Consider the following 20,606-nt stretch of genomic DNA (forward strand, 5'->3'; position numbering starts at 1 on the left):
AATCCCATTTACAATTACTTCAAAAACAATAAAATACCTAGGAATAAATTTAACCAAAGAAGCAAAAGATCTGTACTCAGAAAATTATAAGACATTGAAGAGAGAAATCAAAGAAGATACAAATAAATGGAAATACATACCACGTTCATGGATAGGAAGAATTAATATAGTTAAAATGTCAATACTACCTAAGGCAATATATAGATTCAGTGCAATTCCTGTCAAACTACCAAAGACGTTTTTCTCAGAAATAGAACATATAATCCTAAAATTTATATGGAACTATAAAAGACCCCGAATAGTCACAGCAATCTTGAGAAATAAGAACAAAGTGGGAGGTATCACACTACCCGACATCAAATCATACTACAAGCCTACAGTAAGCAAAACAGTATGGTACTGGCATAAAAACAGACACATAGATCAATGGAACAGAATAGAGAACCCAGAAATAAACGCATCCATATATGGACATTTAATCTATGACAATGGAAGCAATAATTTACATTGGAGTAAAGATAGTCTATTTAATAAATGATGCTGGAAAAACTGGACTGACACGTGCAAAAAAATGAAAAAGGACCACCTACTTACACCATATACGAGAACAAATTCAAAATGGATTAAGGACTTAAATGTAAGATCTGAAATCATAAAACTCCGAAAAGAAAACATAGGGAGTAAATTTGCAGACATTACCCTCAGTAATATTTTTACTGAGATATCTGCTCAGGCAAGGGAAATAAAAGAAAAAATAAACATATGGGATTACATGAAACTGAAAAGTTTTTTCACAGTGAAGGAAATCATCAATAAAACAAAAAGGCAGCCTACTGAATGGGAGAAGATATTTGCCAGCAATATATCTGATAAGGAATTAATATCCAAAATTTATAAAACACTCATTCAACTCAACAGCATAAAAACAAACAACCCAATTAAAAAATGGGCAGAGGATATGAAGAGAGATTTCTCTAAAGAGGACATACAGATGGCCAACAGGCATATGAAAAAATGTTCAACCTCACTAATCATTAGAGAAATGCAAATAAAAACCACATGAGATACCACTTCACTCTGGTCAGAATGGCTGTCATCAATAAATCAACAAACAACAAGTGCTGGCAAGGCTGTGGAAAAATGGGAACCCTGCTGCACTGTTGGTGGGATTGCAGATTGGTGCAGCCATTATGGAAATCAGTATGGAGATATCTCAAAAAACTAGAAATGGAAGTACTGTATGTACCTACCCAGAGAAACTCAAGATGCTAATTTGAAAAAATATATGCACCCCTATGTTTATTGCAATACTATTTACAGTAGTCAAGACTTGGAAACAACCGAAATTCCCATCAGTAGATGACTGGATTAAGAAACTGTGGTACATTTATGCAATGGAGTTATACTCCGCTATAAAGACAAATGAAATCGTACCATTTGCAACGATATGGATAGACCTAGAGACTATTATGTTAAGTGAAATAAGTCAGTCGGAGAAAGACAAATACCATATGATCTCATTTATATGTGGAATCTAAAAAACTGAATGAACGAGCAAAGTAAACAGAAATAGTCTCAGAGATATAGAGGAAAAACTGATGGTTGCTAGATGGGAGGGGGTGGGGATGAGGGAGAAGGGGAAGGGATTAGACAGCATAAATACGTAACTACAATATTGCCACAGGGATATGCAAGACAGTTTGAGGAATATAATTAATAATGTTGTAAATATTTTGTAGGGTGTCAGATGGTCACATGTCTTTCTAGGGAGACCGCTTCGTGGATGGGGTAGAGGCTTGATCACTGCACTGTACACCTGAAGCTGATGTTGTATAATATTTTATGTCACCTATAATTGAATATATATAGTCACGGGACATGGAATATAGTGTGGGAGTGGAGTCAAGGGAATTGTAATAGATATGTATGATAAGGGGGGGAAGTGGGGTGGCGGATTGGGGGAAGGGAGTTGTCACTTTGAGGGGTAAAAAGTATAACTATTGCACTGTGTTGTACAGGTGAAACGAATTTAAAAAATGTTTATTTCACAATTAAAAAAAAGTGAAAAAAAAAGAGTCTAAGGGAGGGTAGGGGTAAATTTACACAAGTAAGAAGGAGGAAGGGTGGCTGAGCAACAGGAAGAACTAAACATGTCCTTCTGCATTTCATATAGACTGAAAAATGATTTGAAGAGAAAAATAGGAATGCCTTTTCAAATATCCTGTGTGTGTATGTGTGTGTGCACGTCCTCACACTCACTACACTCATACATACACACACATAAATACATGTATTCACAAATATCTGTAAAGCTATATCCTAGAAAGCTTGTATGCAGGTTGTTTTAAGGATTAAATGAAATTATAATACATATTAAATGCTCAGTAAAAACAATGATACATGTGAACCATCCAATGCATCATTAATAAAAGCTCACGTGTACACACAGCAAAAAAAAAAAAAAAAAGAAAAAAAGAAAGAAAAAAGAAATCTTTCCCTAATTCCAGGGATTAAGATATCCTCCTGTTTTGTTTTCTGAAAACTTTGTCAGCTTTCACATTTAGATCTGCAATCTTATTTCATCTTTTTCATTCCTGATATCTTATTTTTTATTTTCTAATGCATTGGCTAGGATCTTTAGTATATATTGATAGAAGTAGGGAGAGTGGGCTTCCTTGGTCATTTTAATTTCAGGGAACATTTTCAATATTCACTATTAAGTATGATGTTTGCTATAGTGTTTTGTTTTTAAGATACCCTTTATCAAACTAAGAAAAGGTTTTTTTATTGTTTTAATGTAGAATTTTATTAAGTGCTTTTTCTGCATCTATTGAGATAATCATATATTTCCTTCTTGAGGCTTTGTTATTATAATTCATATACCAATGAACTTATGGATATTTGAATATTAAACCAATCTTGTAGCTCTTGAATAATCCCAACTTGATCATAAGTGAATCAAGGTTTTATATATATATATATATATATATATATATATATATATATATATATATATATATAAATGAATTCAGTTTTCTAGTATTTTGTTTTTGTTTTTACGCTCATGAATGAAATTGCCTTTTAATTTTATATCTTGTTAAATCCTTGCCAGGTTTTAGTATCAAGGTTACTCTGGTTTCATAATATACGTTGGGATGAATTTCCTCTTGAGCTGTTTTTCTCTTTAAGGATTTATATTAAATTGATGCAATTTGTTCCTTAAATGTTGAATTCATCAATAAAACCATCTGGTCCTAAAATTTTTTTGTAGGAAGACTTTCAATTACAGATTAAATTTCTTTATTACTTATTTGACTATTCATATTTTCTTTTCTACCTGTGTTGTGTTTTTTTCTAGGAATTTGTCCACTTTACCTAAATTTCCAAGTTTCCCAGCACAAAGATGTGCATATTTTCTCTTTTACTTTAAATACTTGTAACATCTGTGGTGATGCCCCTTTTACAGTTCTGACATTGGTGACATGTGCCTTCTCTCTCTCTTGATCCAACTTGCCATGGATTTATTAATTTTATTAGTCTTTTAACAAATTCAACTTTTTGTTTAAATAATTATTTCAATTAATTTTTTCTCTTTCATTAATTTCTGCTTTTATCTCTATTATTACTTCATTGTACTTTTTTTGAGTTTGAGTTATTGTTGTTGTAACTTGTTGAGATGGATGCTTAGGTCACTGATTATCAGCCTTTTTTCTTTCTAATATATGCATTTAATATATATATATATATATATTTAATATTATATATGTGTATATATATTATATGTATATATATAATATAGAATATATATATATTCCATTCTAAGCAAGACTCTCTTAATAACCCAGAAGTTTATATATATTCCATTCTAAACAAGACACTTTTTATGACCCACAAGTTTAGTATATAGTGTTTTCATTATGCTTCAGTTAAAAATATTTTTCAGTTTTTTTTGTTATTTATTCTTTGACTCACTGGTTATCTGGAAGAGCATGTCTTAATTATATTTTTATTACTGATTGCTAGTTTAATTCCATGGTGATTAGAGAACACAATATGTGTCATTTCAATCATTTGAACTTCATGGAGACTTGCTTTATGGCCCAGTTTATGGTCAAATTTGGTAAAAGTTATTGTGATTTTTATCCTGGTGCATATTAGTGTAATGTGAACACATAAACCTGTGGCTGATGTGGGAAAAGCCTGTGCTGTGAACAGTGGTTAGATACCTCAGTAACCCACCCAAGGCCGAACAGCCTAGATATTTAACAACTTACTCGTAAATCCTGACAAGCCAGAATGTTGTCAAGCCACTTATATAGGTAGCCGTCTGGAGAAAGGCCCACGTTGTCAAACACGGGCCCACAGCATAGCACGGCAGACATTGCCTGATGAAAAACACAAGATACCTGGGAATGAAACCTGGAATGATCTAACGGTGTGCAACTGACTCTATAAAATATAACTACCAGACTTAAAAATGATTAGGGTCTTTTACAGCAGTTATTTCCATAAGATTTTAAAGCGTTCCTTAGTAGATTTAATAAAAAATACCAGATTCTCAATTTTGGCTCTTTTTAGAAGAGTTAAATAAATTTCACTTGGTGAACATATAATTTTATGATTATAACAAATCTTCATGTTGAAAGAGTAAGATATTCAAAACAAAGTTACCATTTCACAGTATTTAAAATAAACTTACCTTCAATAATTTCAGGTGAATAAATTCTACTTAGACGATAAATACAGCTTTGCAAATTTTGCTTCAATGACAAATACTTAACTACGTACTTGTATCAACAAGTATTTGACAAACTTGACAAATATTTGCCTAAGGTACTAAATTGACAAACTGAAAAATATGGAAGTAATTGTGATTCTTAATCAAAAATTTAAGAAGTTAAGAAAATCAAGTTTAGTTCCTCTAACTGGGGACGAGAGCACGGGCAGGTAAGACAAAGGGCAGGGAGGGAGGTCTTGATAAACTTTGCAATTAGCAGGACCACATGACTATTGGCTCCATGAGGCAAAAGTCAGCCTGAGAGTCAGCAACTTCTGGTGTATATGACGGGGTTGATATACAGTTAATTTTCTAAAGGAAATTAAGCTGTAAGAAATCATGCTTCTGAAGTTTTTGAACAGTCCAAGTAGTGTCGAAATTTATTTCCAGGAGTCTTCTAGGATAGGAGACTAAAAAGGGAATGTATTATAGCTCTCGGCAGATTTTGAAGAGGTTTCATATTCATATACATTTTTTTTTGCTTTTTTTTAAGGTTGGAAATCAATTGGCAAGGCAGCTTCTCAAAGGATTTACCCTGTAAGCAAAATGTGTGGTTCTCATATAGGAGAAACACTGGGTAAAGTGAGAATGTGGAAGAGTTTTACATTTTGAAATTGTAAACCCAATTGGAATATTTACATATTTATACATACCGTATTTCCCCATGTATAAGATGCACCCTTTTTCAAAAAATTTAGGGGTCTAAAAACTGGGTGCGTCTTATGCAGTGGTTGTATGAGCATAAAAACAAGTGCAAAAAAAGCAGGAAATGCAAGTAAACAAAATCTACAACCACTGCATAAGACGCACCCAATTTTTAGACCCCAAATTTTTTGAAAAAAAGGGTGTGTCTCATACATGGGGAAATACGGTAGCTATCTATCTGTGTTTATGTGCATAACTTTGGAATTTTTAAAGTCAGCCTATGTACTTGTGAGTGTTTATTTGATTTTTTTGCATGTGCACTTATATTTTATCATATTATTTATTATAACTGTATTTAAGGCATGGTTGTCAGCTTAAGGAAAGAGACCACTGATCTGATAAAAGTCACTTACTGAGACAAAAGTGACCTACCTTTAATGCACAATACTGGTATCTTGTAATCTGGTGATTCCTGTCGCTGTAGCGATCCAGAGGGGTAAACATAATGCTGAAGGGCCCGGCCCACTGGCTAAACAAGATGAAAAGATGGTGCCTCAGGCTTTGCTGTGGGAAGAGAAATCTCCGGTGGTGGACTGGGAAGGAAAACACAGTTAAGCATTAACTAGACTAAAAAATATAGTGAATACAGTTTATGTCATGATTATACATGATTTCTACTTTTTGGAGAAAGGACTAATTTTATTTCCTAACTCAAGTTTCCTTTAGGTAACAAAACATGTATTTAAAAATTCAGTCAGGTGGAATTTTCTTTCTCGGTGTGTGTTCTCCCTCTGCTCACACTGGTCACTAGCACCTTGTCTCAGAGTGGGAAGCAGAGATAGGAGAGGAACTCACAGACACTCTCTTCTAATCAACATCTGGAAAAACAGACACACCTTCCACTCAACTGCTGCTTACTGAGGAAATGTGCCCTTGACTGCTGCTGCCAGGCTTTAGGAAGCATTGTGAAGCATAACATATAGGCTGTCTGTTTTAAACAAACATACTGATAGGTCCGTTCCTATGTTAATTGTGGACCATCAAAGATGAGGAGGGCTGGTTATACAACATCAAAATTAGGAAAAAGTAGAAACAGTTGAGCTGCAGCTTTTTGTAATTATGTCAAAAGCAAAAGCTTTTAATGACAGTCATTTATTTTTACACCAGACTAACCAGATGCTTTTATTCTCTATGCTTCTATTAGGTGAAAATGTTTCATGCCCATTTGCTCTGTGAGAAAAAAAATCTCTCTTGGTAATACAATTTATTAAACTATATAGAATTCTATATAATGTGTTGATGAGATACAGTCAAGAGCAGGAATACTGTTGAGCAGGAACACATGTTCACAGATTTCACAAAAGACGTAAAAAAAATGACAAAAACATAAACGTGGAGGGAGTAAAAATTAGAGTAATTTTATAATGTGAACTTAAGCGACCACCAACCTAGTGACTGCTATAAACATAGCTTGGTATATATGAAGCACATTGTAGCCACAAACCAAAAATCTACAAGAGATATACAATAAATAAACAGAAAGAAATCCAAACACAACATTACAGAAAATCGTCAACATATAAGAGAGTAAGAGAATAAGAAAGGAACAGAGCAGAATGACAAAAATAATCAGAAAACAATAAAAAACTGGCAATAACTAAATACCTATCAAGTTACTTTAAATGTAAATGGACTAAATGCTCCAATCAAAAGACATAGGGTGAGAAAAACCAATAAAATGCATCTAAGCCTCCCTACCCCCCCCCCCCCCAAAATGACATAGTGTGGCTGAATGGATAAAAAAACAAGACCCAGACATACACTGCCTACAAGAGACACACTTCCAATGGATGACACACACAGACTGAAAGCAAAGGGGAGGACAAAGATATTTCATGCAAATGGAAATGAGAAAAAAGGCTGGAGTAGCAATACTTATATAAGACAAAATGGAGTTTAAAATACGTTCACAGATTAGCACAATGAGAATGAAAAAATGAAGCATCTGTGAAATGTTCCCTTTGAATTCCTTCCTTCCTGTGGAAATCACATAGGTTGATTTTTCAGATGGGAACAAAACAAAGAATAGAAATAATGACAAACACAAAGCGAAACTGAATTCCCATGGCTTCCTTTCCAGCTCTGTGTGGAATTACAACAATCTGTTCTCATGTGCATTTCCAAGTATTTCCAGACAAATACACAAGCCCACTGCAGACCCACAAACAGGCCAGGAGGATCACAGGCAAGCACAGTCCTGGGGAACAAACAGTTTCTAAAGCCAACAGGTAACCTGTGGTGACACATCACTGTACCTGGGACGCACTGAATCAGGTTGGCGACCATGGCACTAAAATGTGCCCGGATATCTTTAAGAATTTCAACTTCTTTATCATTTTCAGCTTCTAACAGCATGCGGGTTAGGTCCACGTATTCTAAGAACAAAGCTCCCAGGGCTAATGTGTCCCGTTCTAAGGCTCCATTTGTGCTGGAATGAAAGAAAATGAAACTTTTAGATGCTTTGTCTTTGTGTCCAAGTGGTACATGCTTCATGGAAAATAAGATTCACTGTCTGAACTCACACGCTAAATTTGTTCTTGACCAAATATGTAGTGTAAATAGAATATGAATAAAACCACACAAGCTTTTTTGGACTTTTCTGAGTAAAAGTTAAAGGTAATATATTAAGAGGAAAAGAAAGAAAAAGAAAGAAAGAAAGAAAGAAAGAGAGAGAGAAAGAAAGAAAAGAAAAGAAAAGAAAGAAAAAAAGGGACAAGAACTTCAGTTTGATGAGCAGATATCAACTCAGGGGAATTTTCACCCTACCTGTCACTTATGACTCCAGCATCAGCCAGAAGTTCAAAAATTCGGAGTAGCTGTAGTCTTAACAAGTCCCGCCGTTCTCGGCGTTTTTTGTTCTGTGCAGAAAGAGGTAACACCATTTACAGACATGGGCAAAGCAATGTGAACTTTGCTGGATTAAAGGAAGGCCTAATCTAGTCCTTTGCAATTTCCTAAATAGAAAAGACAAAATGTATTTTTCTTTCTTGCTAATTCTTAGAGAAGGTGCTTGCTATTACAGGCTATATGAGAAACACCATCAGTGGGTCGATAAATATTTATAAGGTAGAAATATTTGGAACAAGCCTCATTTCCAAGATGCTCCCAGCATCTGCAGAAAGACTGGACCATCTGAGATGATTAAGAGGGAGAGTGGACACTGACATCCCCACCAATTCTGGTCACGAGCTCACACATTCTCACTCAAACTGCTCAAGTTTTGTTATTTTGGTGTCTTATATACTACATGGAAAGCTTCTTCTTTAGTCTTATCTTTTTTATTCTGATACATTATAAGTTTATCCTTTTCAGAGTTCACTTAGGGGAAGATAATGTTGAAGAAAATGCTTCATATGCCTGACAAAACAAACAATATTTTTGACCCTCCAAGTCCTTGTAAAAAACAAGCAAACAAACTAAAACCCAGAATTCAATTAACTAACCACCCCTGCCCCTCACAAAAGAATGTAATATCTTAACATATATATGTCTATTTAAGTTGTTTTGCTTTCATAAGTTTGGAAACTGAAATTTTTTAATGTAGGAACCATATCATACTAAATACTCAAATACTGAAAAATAATAAAAATAACAAGTTAAAATATGAAGATTCAATGTTAAATGCAAGTTGGGGTATTTGTATTCTTTAGGGGAAACCATTGGTTAAGATTTGAATTCACACCATTGTCCAAATAAACCAAGGCATTAATTATTTAAATTCTAAGTCTCACCTCTGGTCTCCGTTCCAGAGCTTCTTTCATTAATGGATGAAGTTCTTCTACCAGTTCTCTACGGAGGGAAAAGGTCAGCTTTGAAATTCATTATTATTGACACCAAACTTGTCACCAAATACATCTATTCGATCCTAAATCATTTACTTCTAGTGCTTTGCTTCTCACATCTAAATCTTCCCTGGCCTTTCCATTTCCGAGTCACTTGCGGGGAACTGGAGGCAGGTACTGGCCTACACTCTGTATTATTGGTTTCAATCCCAGCGCTACATATATAATTTTGCCTCGGTACATATGTATGCATATTGACTTGATTTAATGATCCGGAAACCTTCATGGCAAAACCCAATCTGTACAATTAAACAATATTTTGCAAGTGCTTACTAAATTCAAAGCACTTTACTATAGGCCATGGGACTGAAGATAAATAAAAGTGAGTTGCTGCACAGTTATACTTCCTATGGCACTTACTAAGTGCACAGGTGTATTTCCTATGGCACTGCCTCTGGGGTCTGCTCAGGGGACTGACCTGCAGTTTATTCTAAAATGAAATCTTTGGAATTTCAGACATAAATTCCTTTATTTGAGCTCTGACAAACGCAAATATGGCAAGTGCTATAATAGTGAGGTTCTCGTCAAAACCTTTTCTCTTGTGCAGTAAAAATAAGTTTGATCATATGAATACTCGCACATATCTCATATTACATGTATGTACTTCCCCTGCCCCCATTATCTCCAAAACAAAATGATGACATATAGCCTGTTGGTATGTATTTTGTCTATAGTCTGCTCCAATGTCTGAAAACCATGTATTTTTGGGTAGGATATTTTGTATTATTAGAAATCACACTCCAGGGAAGTTTAGGGACAGGAATGTAAACTCTGGCATTATGCACTGAGAGATATAGAGTCTGTATCTATTTCAGATTTCTCCAACACACATGCTAGAATTTCTTCATCAAAGACCTGGAAATAATATGAATTGTCTCCAACAGCAACCATTCCCTGAATATTTACTGTTTACATTGATATTTTTATATTTTTTCCTCTCAATAAATCTATGAGATAGATTCTATAATTACACCAATTTTTCTTTTTTTTATTAGAGAGATACACTTTATTTTTATTAATTATAGCAATTTTATGGGGGAAGGAACTGAGGCCCAGATCTATGGGGCTAGGAAGTTGCATAAGTCACTTCCCCTGAGGACTATTAAGAGGGTGAGATTTGCAAAAGAGCATCAGGTTCTTTGGGGAAGAATGTCCGGAAATTCCAGGAATTGTTTCTGTCTTCTGTAGTATTTGTATATGATGCTTTGTGTTCACTAATTAAGAAATGGTAAAACTCTGGTTAACTGGCACTCAAGTAATCAGAACGTACAAATACCTTTTCAAGTATAACATCTGACTGTACTTGAATAACGTAACTGGTCTTTTTCAGTTACCTCTAAGACATCTCATTAATCTTTAGTTTTCAATAGGAGTTCTCACAGATAATTGAAGCTTTCCCTTTTGTGTCTGCATGAGAAACCATAAGATTTTATTTGTCCTTGTAGGTTTTCCTGCTTAGCCAAAGCCATCAGAGGCAGCCCAGGTTAATGAACTAACGACTCATGGTGCCTCTTTCAAAAGGCGTTAACATCTCCTTGGGTGAAATGGTTATTTGATTAAAGGTGTGAAATGAGTAAGGAATTCAGAAAGTGAGATATGATGGGTCTAGCTAGGCACATTATAGAAAGATACGCTCTAGTGTAATGATCATGCCTGAAAGAGTTCTGCCAGTGCTCAACCTCTGAGAGCCTGTTGCATAAATGGCTGATGAGCAGACACCCCCGATTTTTACATTTGAGCCTCAGATCAGTCTGATTACCTGGGCACTGACATTGAATATCATCATTTACAGTTATCTAAAACAAAGCTTGCAAGTGAGATAAAACTGGAGCGGTGATGTCACAGTGGCAATTACGAGAAGTGAAACAAATGCGAGGCAGCTGCAAGCAATGCTTGTTTCATGCACGTCACCCAGAGGACAGAAGGAAAGAGCGCCAAGCCTACACACTGCAGGCACTTGCCAGTAGCAAACTCAGACTTGCGTTACAAACGACTATAACAGCTGCGCATACGTACGAATTTACAACTCATGAAGACTACCGTACCTGAAAACAAGGGAATTTGTTCTTCCAAATCCTAAAACTAAGGACTCTGTGATCTCAATGCCCTCTAGTCTCATCAAAGGCACCAACTGCTTTAACAGAACTCCCACCGACGGGGTGCCTATGGCCTGAAACAAGTTGGTTAAAAGTGAAAAAGAGGTCACATGACAATGGATGTTTCCTTTAAGCAAACGAGGATGCATTATAACAGTTCCAAAGTTCTGAATCACATCCCAAGGCACTGCCATCATGTCAGGAAAAACAACATAGCCCATACATATTAATACAGCGCAATGAATGCATTTTCCAACTGGGACACAAGTTCTAAAGAATATTTTGATTATACTAGTCTTTTTTTTTTTTTAAACCCCAATTTACAAAACCATCTTAATGGGACAAGTTAAACGAGGCATGGCTTAAAGGTGAATACTTGGTGAGAAGTGAGCGACATGTCATAGAGGACATGACCAAACCTCAGGGCACTAAGAAAAACAAGTCACTCTATGGTCTTAAGCAAGCTCGCTCACTTCTCTTTATCCTCCACTGCCTACTTGTCAGGGAGGAATAATAAATTATTCACATAAACACTCAATGGAATTTACAAATGTGTAGGATGAAAATTGGATTCCATATACTCCAGATGGCAGGCACAGTGCGATCTGCACTGTGAATTCTAGACAAACAAGCTAAAACAAAACCTTACAGAATAATTCTTCTGAAGCATGTCACGTCACCTTGTTATCGTAGCTCACTGTACCATCAGGGGTGGTGGCCATGATTTCTGGAGTCGAAGCTCTTAAGTGTCCCGGGCTCATGATACTGGGCTTTGCAACTCCAAAGCAGAGGATAAGGTAATTTCTCCACAAGGTTACGTAGTTGTCGCCGCTGCTGGCAGTGCTGGTTTTCTTGGCGTTGATTGGGCTACTAGAAATATGGAGTTGGAAACAAGGGTGAAGATGAGTTCCAAAGTTTAAGTATCCCTTCTGGAATATAGGTCCTGTGAAGTGCCCAAATAAAGTCGGATAGCTACCGGACTGGGATTCTCTGGGCAGGGAAGGTCACAACTGGATGGGAAGTTGAAAAGAACTTTAAGATCCTTTCACCAGTAAAGTCTGAGATTCTGTGCTCAATCATATTGATTATTAAGGGAAAAACCCAACTAGCTCTAGCCAAGATCTCTGGACCTGGTTTTTACTCAGTGTTAAGAATTCTGTATCAGGCAATTCAGAAACTGGAGAGGATTACATAACATCCCAATGTCTTCTATGACATGAAAAGGTAGGAGAGCAAATGGTGAAAGGAGCGGAACAGAGGCACACACGGGTCCTTACTTGGGGTCCACCAGAGGCATGATGGACTGCAGCCGCATGAAGGCATAGGGCCAGGCGTAGCTGAGGGCCGTGGGGCAGTGCTTGGGCAAATTCTCCTGCCGCAGGAAACTGAACAGGCACAGCACCCATGGGTCTTTGACGGACTGCGCGAATATCCACACGTGGGACGGGCTCTTCACATCGTAATGGCTGTTGACCAGGACTGCGTTCCACTCCACCAACCACTGCAGGTCCACGCTGTGGGTCAGTGGCAAGGTGGCCTGTGGGTGCACATGTGTAACGAGTCACCACCAAGCTGGAGATTATGTGTCCTCATCACGGCTTTCCCTGTCCACCTCTGCCACAGACGAAACTATGACTCTGAAACCCCCACCATCCCGACCACACAGGACCTCGGTTTATGTTCACCCCTGTTTTTGAGACTGGACGGCCAGCAGCCAAAGCGCAGAGGTTAAGGACAGGGGTCATGCCTCGTTCAGCTTTAATGTCACATGGCACTCACTGTGCTTTAGTACACAGAAGCTGCTCACTGAATATTGGTTGACTATATGACATTAGTTAATTCAAACTCAACCATGGAGTTGCCATTTTAAAATTCTGAAGTTATTACTCTCTGAGGTTTATAAGTGTGTTTTTAATCCTTATAATTAGTTTATTTATTTATACTTTTAGCCATGATCTTGTTTAGTTTTACTTGGGCTGAAATACCTTCCCACTAACCTTGGGAGATGGCTGAGTGTAATTGCTTTTATGAAGGGCATTTTAGTGATGATTTTTAAGGTAAGATACCTACTTATTCTTGTCCTATGATATCAAGGCAAAGTAATACATTCTAGAACCTTTTGAAAGATATCTATCTATCTATCCATCCATCCATCCATCTTTCTATATCACTAAGTTCTTATATTTCATTTTCTTTTAAGTCCAGAATACCAAAGTTTAGGGAAGACCATGTTTCAAATGATCTAACTGTTTTGCCAGGAGAGAAAACTGCTTTTATGTTTGTTAGGCATTTAAAGCGATCCATTTTCTCCACTGGGTCTAGGCATTCCTGTGGGTCAGAGTGGTCTCAATGGTTAATGGGCCTTAAGGGGCATAACTTTCTTTCAGAGCCTTAGAGATGAGATTCCAGCCCAGGTGCTTCCCAAAGCCTGTCACATGGGAAAGTCCCTGGACATCCCAGATGCTTCGTTTATGACTTGGGAACAACAATGCTGCTCTCACTTCACCTTTACGTGAAGACATGAGTTACGAGATGTAAGAACACCTGGTACAAAGCAGGTGCTGCTTTCCTCCCCACCTTTCCTCTTCTCCCTTCTCTGTACCTTCCCATGTGCACAGTTACTGACCTCGTTACCCCTGGGGCTCAAGATTCTAACTCTGATAAACACAGAACAAAATTACATGAGCAAAATAGAACTGCAGGGAAATAAGATATGTGTCTAAAAGAATTAAACTTGACTCTTCCACTCCACGTTAAAACAATTTCCATTTCTGTTTTTTTTTTTAGAGGGCAGCGTCACTGGCCCTCACATGTGGGATCCGAACCAGGGCCCTCTGGCATCCCAAGCCAGCTCTTAACCTTCACGCCACTCGGGCCCACAATTTGCATTTCTAAAGGAAGAAGCAGGTCTGTACTGTCTGGCTAATATTTCAGCAATTATCATTATTACTGCAACCACAGCAGAAATAGGGGCCTGTGTTCAATTTCAGTTAGAAAAGTCCATGAAAAGCTCACAAGTGTCTCTAGGTTTTGTCTTCACTTATAGCTCTTTGTCAGTTATGTTTGTATTCATTTAAAGTTGTGTGACAAGAATATATAAGGGGCATCGCATGACGATTCTGCAGGCAGTCCGATGTGCCCAGCCTCTCCTCAGCTATGCAGCTGACATTAATCCAGCTTCCATTACTGAACTGACTTTGAAAAAACCCCAGATAATTAACATCCATTTCAACTTCTCTTCTCCTTGTTCAGAAAATGGAAAGCTACCAATATGCTCTTAATAACAAAGAATGTATTTGTGTAGCAGATAAAGCTCCACCAGAGTCCGAGTCCAATTAGGGTCAACTTTGGACCCTAACACTTCCTTCTATGTGGCAAAGGCCCTGTGCACCTTAATGTTTTTGAGTTTCAATACTTATGAGTGTCAAACAGATGATAAATGAAGCAGCACCTTACAACCTGTAAAGTACCACATAAATATAAGTTACAGACAGTACTAAGTATAATAAATAAGGCAAGTTAATTTTCTTAAAGAAGCCTGAGCAACTCTTCTTGAAATTGCAGTTTTCAAAAGATTATCTATATTCCCAAGGCTCAAACTTGGTTTGAAATTTATCAGAATGTCTCGTAAGGCAGTATGTGAAAAGCTTGCCTTATTTTCCTAAGTACTTTTATATTGGTTTATTAATCTGACATAAAACCCCCGAATAATTCCACACCTCTACTCTTTGCCTCTCTTTGTGCAGATAGGTCCAGAGCTTATGCATAAGAACGAGTAGCAATCAGGATCAAGTGTGTACTTACTGAGTCTGAAACAGCGACATGAATAAAACTTTCAAGAATCGAAGAACTGAGCTGATCCATGACATCAATCATAGGCCTGTCGTCATCCTGTACAAAGGGAGGTGTTTACTCTCTGTGGGAAAATAAACCCTTCCCACCCAGCCCACTGTCTTTGTCTAGTGCACGAAGCAGGACAGCCTGTGAGATAGTGATAAGGGTTTTCTCCCAGAGAAGTGGGTGCCAAGATGGCGAAAGGGGCTGGATAAAACTCCCTGTGCTTCTGACTTGAGTCTTTCAAGTTTCAGGGGAAGATAATTAGAGCTGCCATTTCACATGGCACTGAAGAGGCATGTTGCAGAGTTTCAGAAACGCACACATGTGTGCGAAAATCTAAATACCAGGGCCAGACATTGTCCACTGAAGTGTGAAGCATGTGGTTGTTCATTTTAAGGAATGGAAACCCCACAAGCATTTGCTCTTCCAGACCACTAAACTGCCATTACTGAGGCCACTGGTCCTCATAACTGGTCACATAACTGATCAATTGTTGACTGTGATTGAATTTTAGTTCCAAAGAAACTGCACTGGAGACTGACTGCACACTCTCTGTGGTATGTATGTTGTGTACAGTTGTTTGGTAAAAGAAGCAAATCAGAAAGGGCATGAGAGAGTATCTTACAGGAAATCCTTCTACATGAATAGTATTATACAGATGCTTGCCGTCCTTTATTATAGTGAAGCTATCAAATAAACAACATAAAGTTGTTTACTTAGAAGCCTTATAGCAAAGCCTTGGAATGTCCTTATTCAGGTAGGAGGATGATTTCACAATGAGAATGAGAATGGTTTCAAAAGTCAGGCTGGTCAAAGACACGTGAGAAACGCTTTGCTAATAGTCTGTTGGACTGGCAGTTAAGAGTGTGGGGCCTTACAGACATCTATGTCTGGCTTTCAGTTCTGGCTCTATCATGTTCTAGCTGTTAATTTTGGGAGGGCTTTTCACTGCCTTATACCTCAGTCTCAGTATCTGTATATTGGGGGTAATAACAATACTTCTTAGGTTATTGTGAGGGTTAAATGAGATAACAGTACACTGCCTGGCACATCTGTGGTAATTACCATCATTCTTATCAGAATTAGAGACTTAATAATTATGGTTTACCAAAATAGAGCATATCTCAGCGTTCCATTGGCCAGACACCAGAGATGTGGTCTAAAATATATCAGAAAGCTATCTCAAGAAATGGGGATAGAAAGGACTGCAATGGATTTGAACGTTTTTTTGTTTTGTTTTTTTTGAAGACAATGACCACTCTGAGGATCATAAAACCAGGATCAGTGATTCAAAATGAAAAAATAGAAGGTAACATTCTTCCAAATAAGTATGTGACATAAAAACCGGTCCCTTCTTCCATCAACTCATGCCTAGGGTCTGGACACCTATGCCATCAGGGGAGGAGCATGAACACCTGGACAGGCTGTACCACACTTGGCCGAGTGAGGGAGGTGGGCTGGAGTTGATGATGCTTACTCATGTGCTTCTCCCATCTCAAGGGGACACGTTTCCTTGTGATGCCATTGTTCTACCATTGTAAAGATTAAACAACTTTCTGTTAGCTAGACTGCTTGGTACCTCAAACATTTTCGATGGAATGCATTATTTCCTCAGGTTTGTTCTCTAATGTAAGTATAATAATATCTGCTTAATTAATGTATGCTGAACATTATGAAGGCAAATGATCTATAACCTAATCGTAAAATTCTTTACTTCTTCACAAACACCACCACTTGGAGAATCAGGAGTGGGTTTTTCTATTGCTCTCAGAATATATAACTCATTCTTGGTGATCAAGAGTGCTATTTCATAATTTATAGCCCACCATGAATCAAAAATTATTTGTTGACATCATCTGTGACATGACACTACATAAAATAGTAATGCAATATTTGTAGTTTTTAATCTAAACTTCAAAAGTGTTGAAAGAAATGAATTGGAAAATATAGAAGAATAATCCATACCTCAGGCTGACCCAGGGCAAGAAATAAAGCTCGGATTTCCTTGAGTATTAAAACAGACAGTTTGCGTGTGGCCACCTGGAAACTGCAGAGCAAAACCAGAGCAAAGCCTTCCACGGCGTGGAGAACACTGCAGTGGGGACCCCGTTCCAACTGCATTCGGTGGCTGGAGCCATTGGGGATTAGCTGTCATACAATAAGAACAATATTCTATATTCAGAAAAATAACAGTGGAAGAAGGACTACTTTTATATGGACATCTTTGGGCACATTTGACCTTGTGACACTAAAAGAAATTACAGTGGTTTAGATCCAGACATGCCTATGCATTCATTATTATTCATGAAATGTCATAGATCCCTTTTTGGTTTTAGATCAATTGTTACTTTGGAATACCATCAACCATCTGTTACCTGTGAAGAAATAGCTTTTCAAAGGTTATTAACATTAATAAAAACAAAACTGCTTCCATCCATACCATTTGGAATTACACTATATATTCAATCAAAGTGGCCTGATTTGTTTTTACTTAAATTCTCAATGAGCTTTTGGATTCCATTAAACTGAATTTTAATGGAATTTTAATTTCCTCAGACTCCCAGGTATGCTCTTCTCCAGCCAGATCCCTTTCTCCTTCTGCTCATTACCAATGCCACACCACCACTGACCTGGCTTTCTTGACAACCCTCCTGTTCTTCAAAATGTTATCATGAAGTTTTACCATTCAGGACTGAGGCATGAAAGAATAAAGAAACCACAAGACTGCACTTAATTCTCTGTGGATATTGGACAATGCAACCAATATGTTGCTGATTATGAAAAAAAAAAACCCTGGTGGGCAGCTAACTTTAATATCCATTTTCATATCCATATCCACATCCATTTCCATTTCCATACCTATACCTATACCTATACCTATACCTATACCTATACCTATACCTATACCTATACCTATACCCATATCTATATCCACATCCAGCTCTATCTCCTTGGCCTATAGTCATTTGCTCTTAAAAGTACATTTATAATCATAATTCTCTGAAAATAAAAACCAATTGTGACTCCCTAAATGGCCGTGTTAATGTTAACAAATCTAACTTGATGTGGCATATCATGCCCTGAGTTTCTGGGTCACAATTTAGGCAGATGGACAATCTAAGGGCTACCATTTGGGAGAAAGGAGCCAGAAGTAAGAACACCTAAGGTGCTCTGGGCTGCAACTTATTTACATACGTGCTACATAAAAGAATATAAATTGATGAGAAGAGTGTGGAAATGACCTCTGCATTTCTGATTTTGTTGGCTTGCTCGTAGACTTTTCCTTGAGTCTGTATGACCAGTTTCCATTGGGTGAGCAGCTGGAGCAGCAACTTCAGGGAGGAGTCCAGGAGGGTGTGATGCATGTCATTCACTTCCCGGAGCAAGAAGGTGGTAAAGCCAAAGAGGACATCTTCCCTCCAGTCCGGGAAGTCAACCAGCAAACCCTGAAGAGAATTTTGTGCAATATGGCGCAGTTCATCATCCATGTGAATAGACAGCCTGTGAAATGAATGAAAGACAATGAAGTCATTTACCTTATTAACTTTTTTTCCCAGATCGATGAAGAAACATCTATAGGGCTCTGCTTTTACTTGTGTCGGAAAATGGGTCACCCTCCCCTAATATGTTATCATAGTCTTCATTCAGCAACCCCAACACTAACATCGTATATAACCATGGCACTCTTATAAACACTAAGAAATTAATACTGGTACAATGCAATTAACTAAACTATAGATTCTAATTCAGATTTCACCAGCTTTCTACTAGTGTCGCTTTTCTGTTTCAGAACGCAATGCAAGATACCACATGGCATTTAGCTGTATATGAATATTTTTTAATACATTATTGACCACAGAATAAATTAGTATCAAATCCTACCACTTTTTCTTTTTTTTTAGCTGAGCCATCCTGAACCTGTTGGCAGCTCAGCAGCCACTCAGCTCGGGCCGGGAATCGAACCACTGTTGCTCAGAGCTCACACTCTTGAGTGAGCTCTTAACCAACTGAGCCACTTGGCCGGCCCCTACCACTTTTAAGGATGAGAAAACTGAGTACTAGAGAAAGCAAGGGACTGAGTGAAAATTAACAACTAAAAGTTAGGCCAGGTGTCCTCAATTGGTTTTGCCCCAAAAGGGATATTTGGTAAAGTCTAGAGGAACTGTTGGTTGTCACGAGTTGGAGTGCACTGCTGGCATCTCTTTAGCAGGTAGAAACCAGGGATGCTGCTAAACATCCTATCATGTGCAGGACAACTCCCTATGACCAAGAATTACCTGGCCCAAAGTGCTGGGAGTACCAAGGCTGAGCAACCCTGAGCCAGTCAACTGAAGAGTATCGGTATATTTGGGGTTTAACCTAGAACATCATAATATTAAATCTGAACATTGCTATGGGAACATTATTGTTAACAATGTTTCATAGATTTTTTTCTTCATTTATTCAATAAGTATTTTTCAGACCCTTCTAAGATCCCGGCACTGCCCCCACTGCATACAGCCCTCAGGATTTGGAGTTCAGTATGGCTGTGTCTAACAGGTAGGGTGCTGTGTGGAACAGTGCTGGAGAGGAAGTAGGGACCGCTTGGACAAGGGACTGTGAGCCCCCCAAGGGAGGCAGTACAGCAGGGAAGGGGTTAAGTGTGTGTGTCCTAGAATGTGAGTGCCTGGATCAGTGTCTTGCCTCTGTCACTCATTAGCCACGTGACCTCATGCTAGTTCTCTAATCTCTCCAAGCCTCAGAGCCTCTTTTGGAAAGTGAGGACAATAAGCATCCCTACATTCCACAAAACCTGTTGTGAAGCTCAGTGGGAGGATCATGTAGTGTTTAGCACCACACAGGAGAATGTCGTAAGCCCTCAGAAAGGGTTGGCTATCACCAGTAGAAGAAAAAACTCCATCCTTAAAGTTACAGAAGTAACAGGATTGACTCACATCTGAGAAAAAGAATACCTAGGCAGAAACATGAAGGATGCCTTGGAGAATCAACAGACTGAGGCCAGAGGCCAGCTAGGAGGTCACTGCTGTGACTTAGGGAACAGGGGGAGGCCTGACCAAGGCCGAGCAGTAGTTAGTAATGGGGAGGTGGAGGTCTCAGATGTTTAGCAGAGAGAATTTCCAGGACTCAGTAGCCTGAAAGTGTTCAGTGTCAGAGAAGAAGATGGCGAGTCAATGGGCCCCCCCACAAACAGGGTAATGTGATTCCCAACCAAAAGAAGGAGAAATTGTGACCCCGAGTGGTTAAGGGGTTTCCTTAAAATTCAGGATTCCAACCCAGGACTTCTATAATCCTGAATCCAGAGTTTTTTCAATAAAACACATCTGGTATAGTTACACAGTTTTGAATAGA

At 38.0% G+C, this 20,606-nt stretch overlaps 1 protein-coding gene across 10 annotated transcripts in view; it reads right to left on the reverse strand.

The window, feature by feature from the left end:
- Positions 1 to 20,606, reverse strand: part of FRY (FRY microtubule binding protein) — a 456,767-nt gene that overhangs the window by 113,047 nt on the left and 323,114 nt on the right. For all 10 annotated transcript variants that reach the window (XM_019652358.1, XM_019652349.1, XM_019652352.1 and 7 more), the window contains 11 exons: positions 18,500 to 18,758; positions 17,223 to 17,405; positions 15,225 to 15,311; positions 12,698 to 12,957; positions 12,101 to 12,290; positions 11,370 to 11,494; positions 9,214 to 9,271; positions 8,249 to 8,340; positions 7,738 to 7,910; positions 5,855 to 6,015; positions 4,275 to 4,385 (listed from right to left, as the gene is read on the reverse strand). In XM_019652358.1, the coding sequence (XP_019507903.1) occupies positions 4,275 to 4,385; positions 5,855 to 6,015; positions 7,738 to 7,910; positions 8,249 to 8,340; positions 9,214 to 9,271; positions 11,370 to 11,494; positions 12,101 to 12,290; positions 12,698 to 12,957; positions 15,225 to 15,311; positions 17,223 to 17,405; positions 18,500 to 18,758 (1,699 nt within the window). The remainder of the gene's footprint in view (positions 1 to 4,274; positions 4,386 to 5,854; positions 6,016 to 7,737; positions 7,911 to 8,248; positions 8,341 to 9,213; positions 9,272 to 11,369; positions 11,495 to 12,100; positions 12,291 to 12,697; positions 12,958 to 15,224; positions 15,312 to 17,222; positions 17,406 to 18,499; positions 18,759 to 20,606) is intronic.

This window comes from Hipposideros armiger, unplaced genomic scaffold (genome assembly GCF_001890085.2).
Source record: "Hipposideros armiger isolate ML-2016 unplaced genomic scaffold, ASM189008v1 scaffold_178, whole genome shotgun sequence".
Taxonomy (NCBI): domain Eukaryota; kingdom Metazoa; phylum Chordata; class Mammalia; order Chiroptera; family Hipposideridae; genus Hipposideros; species Hipposideros armiger.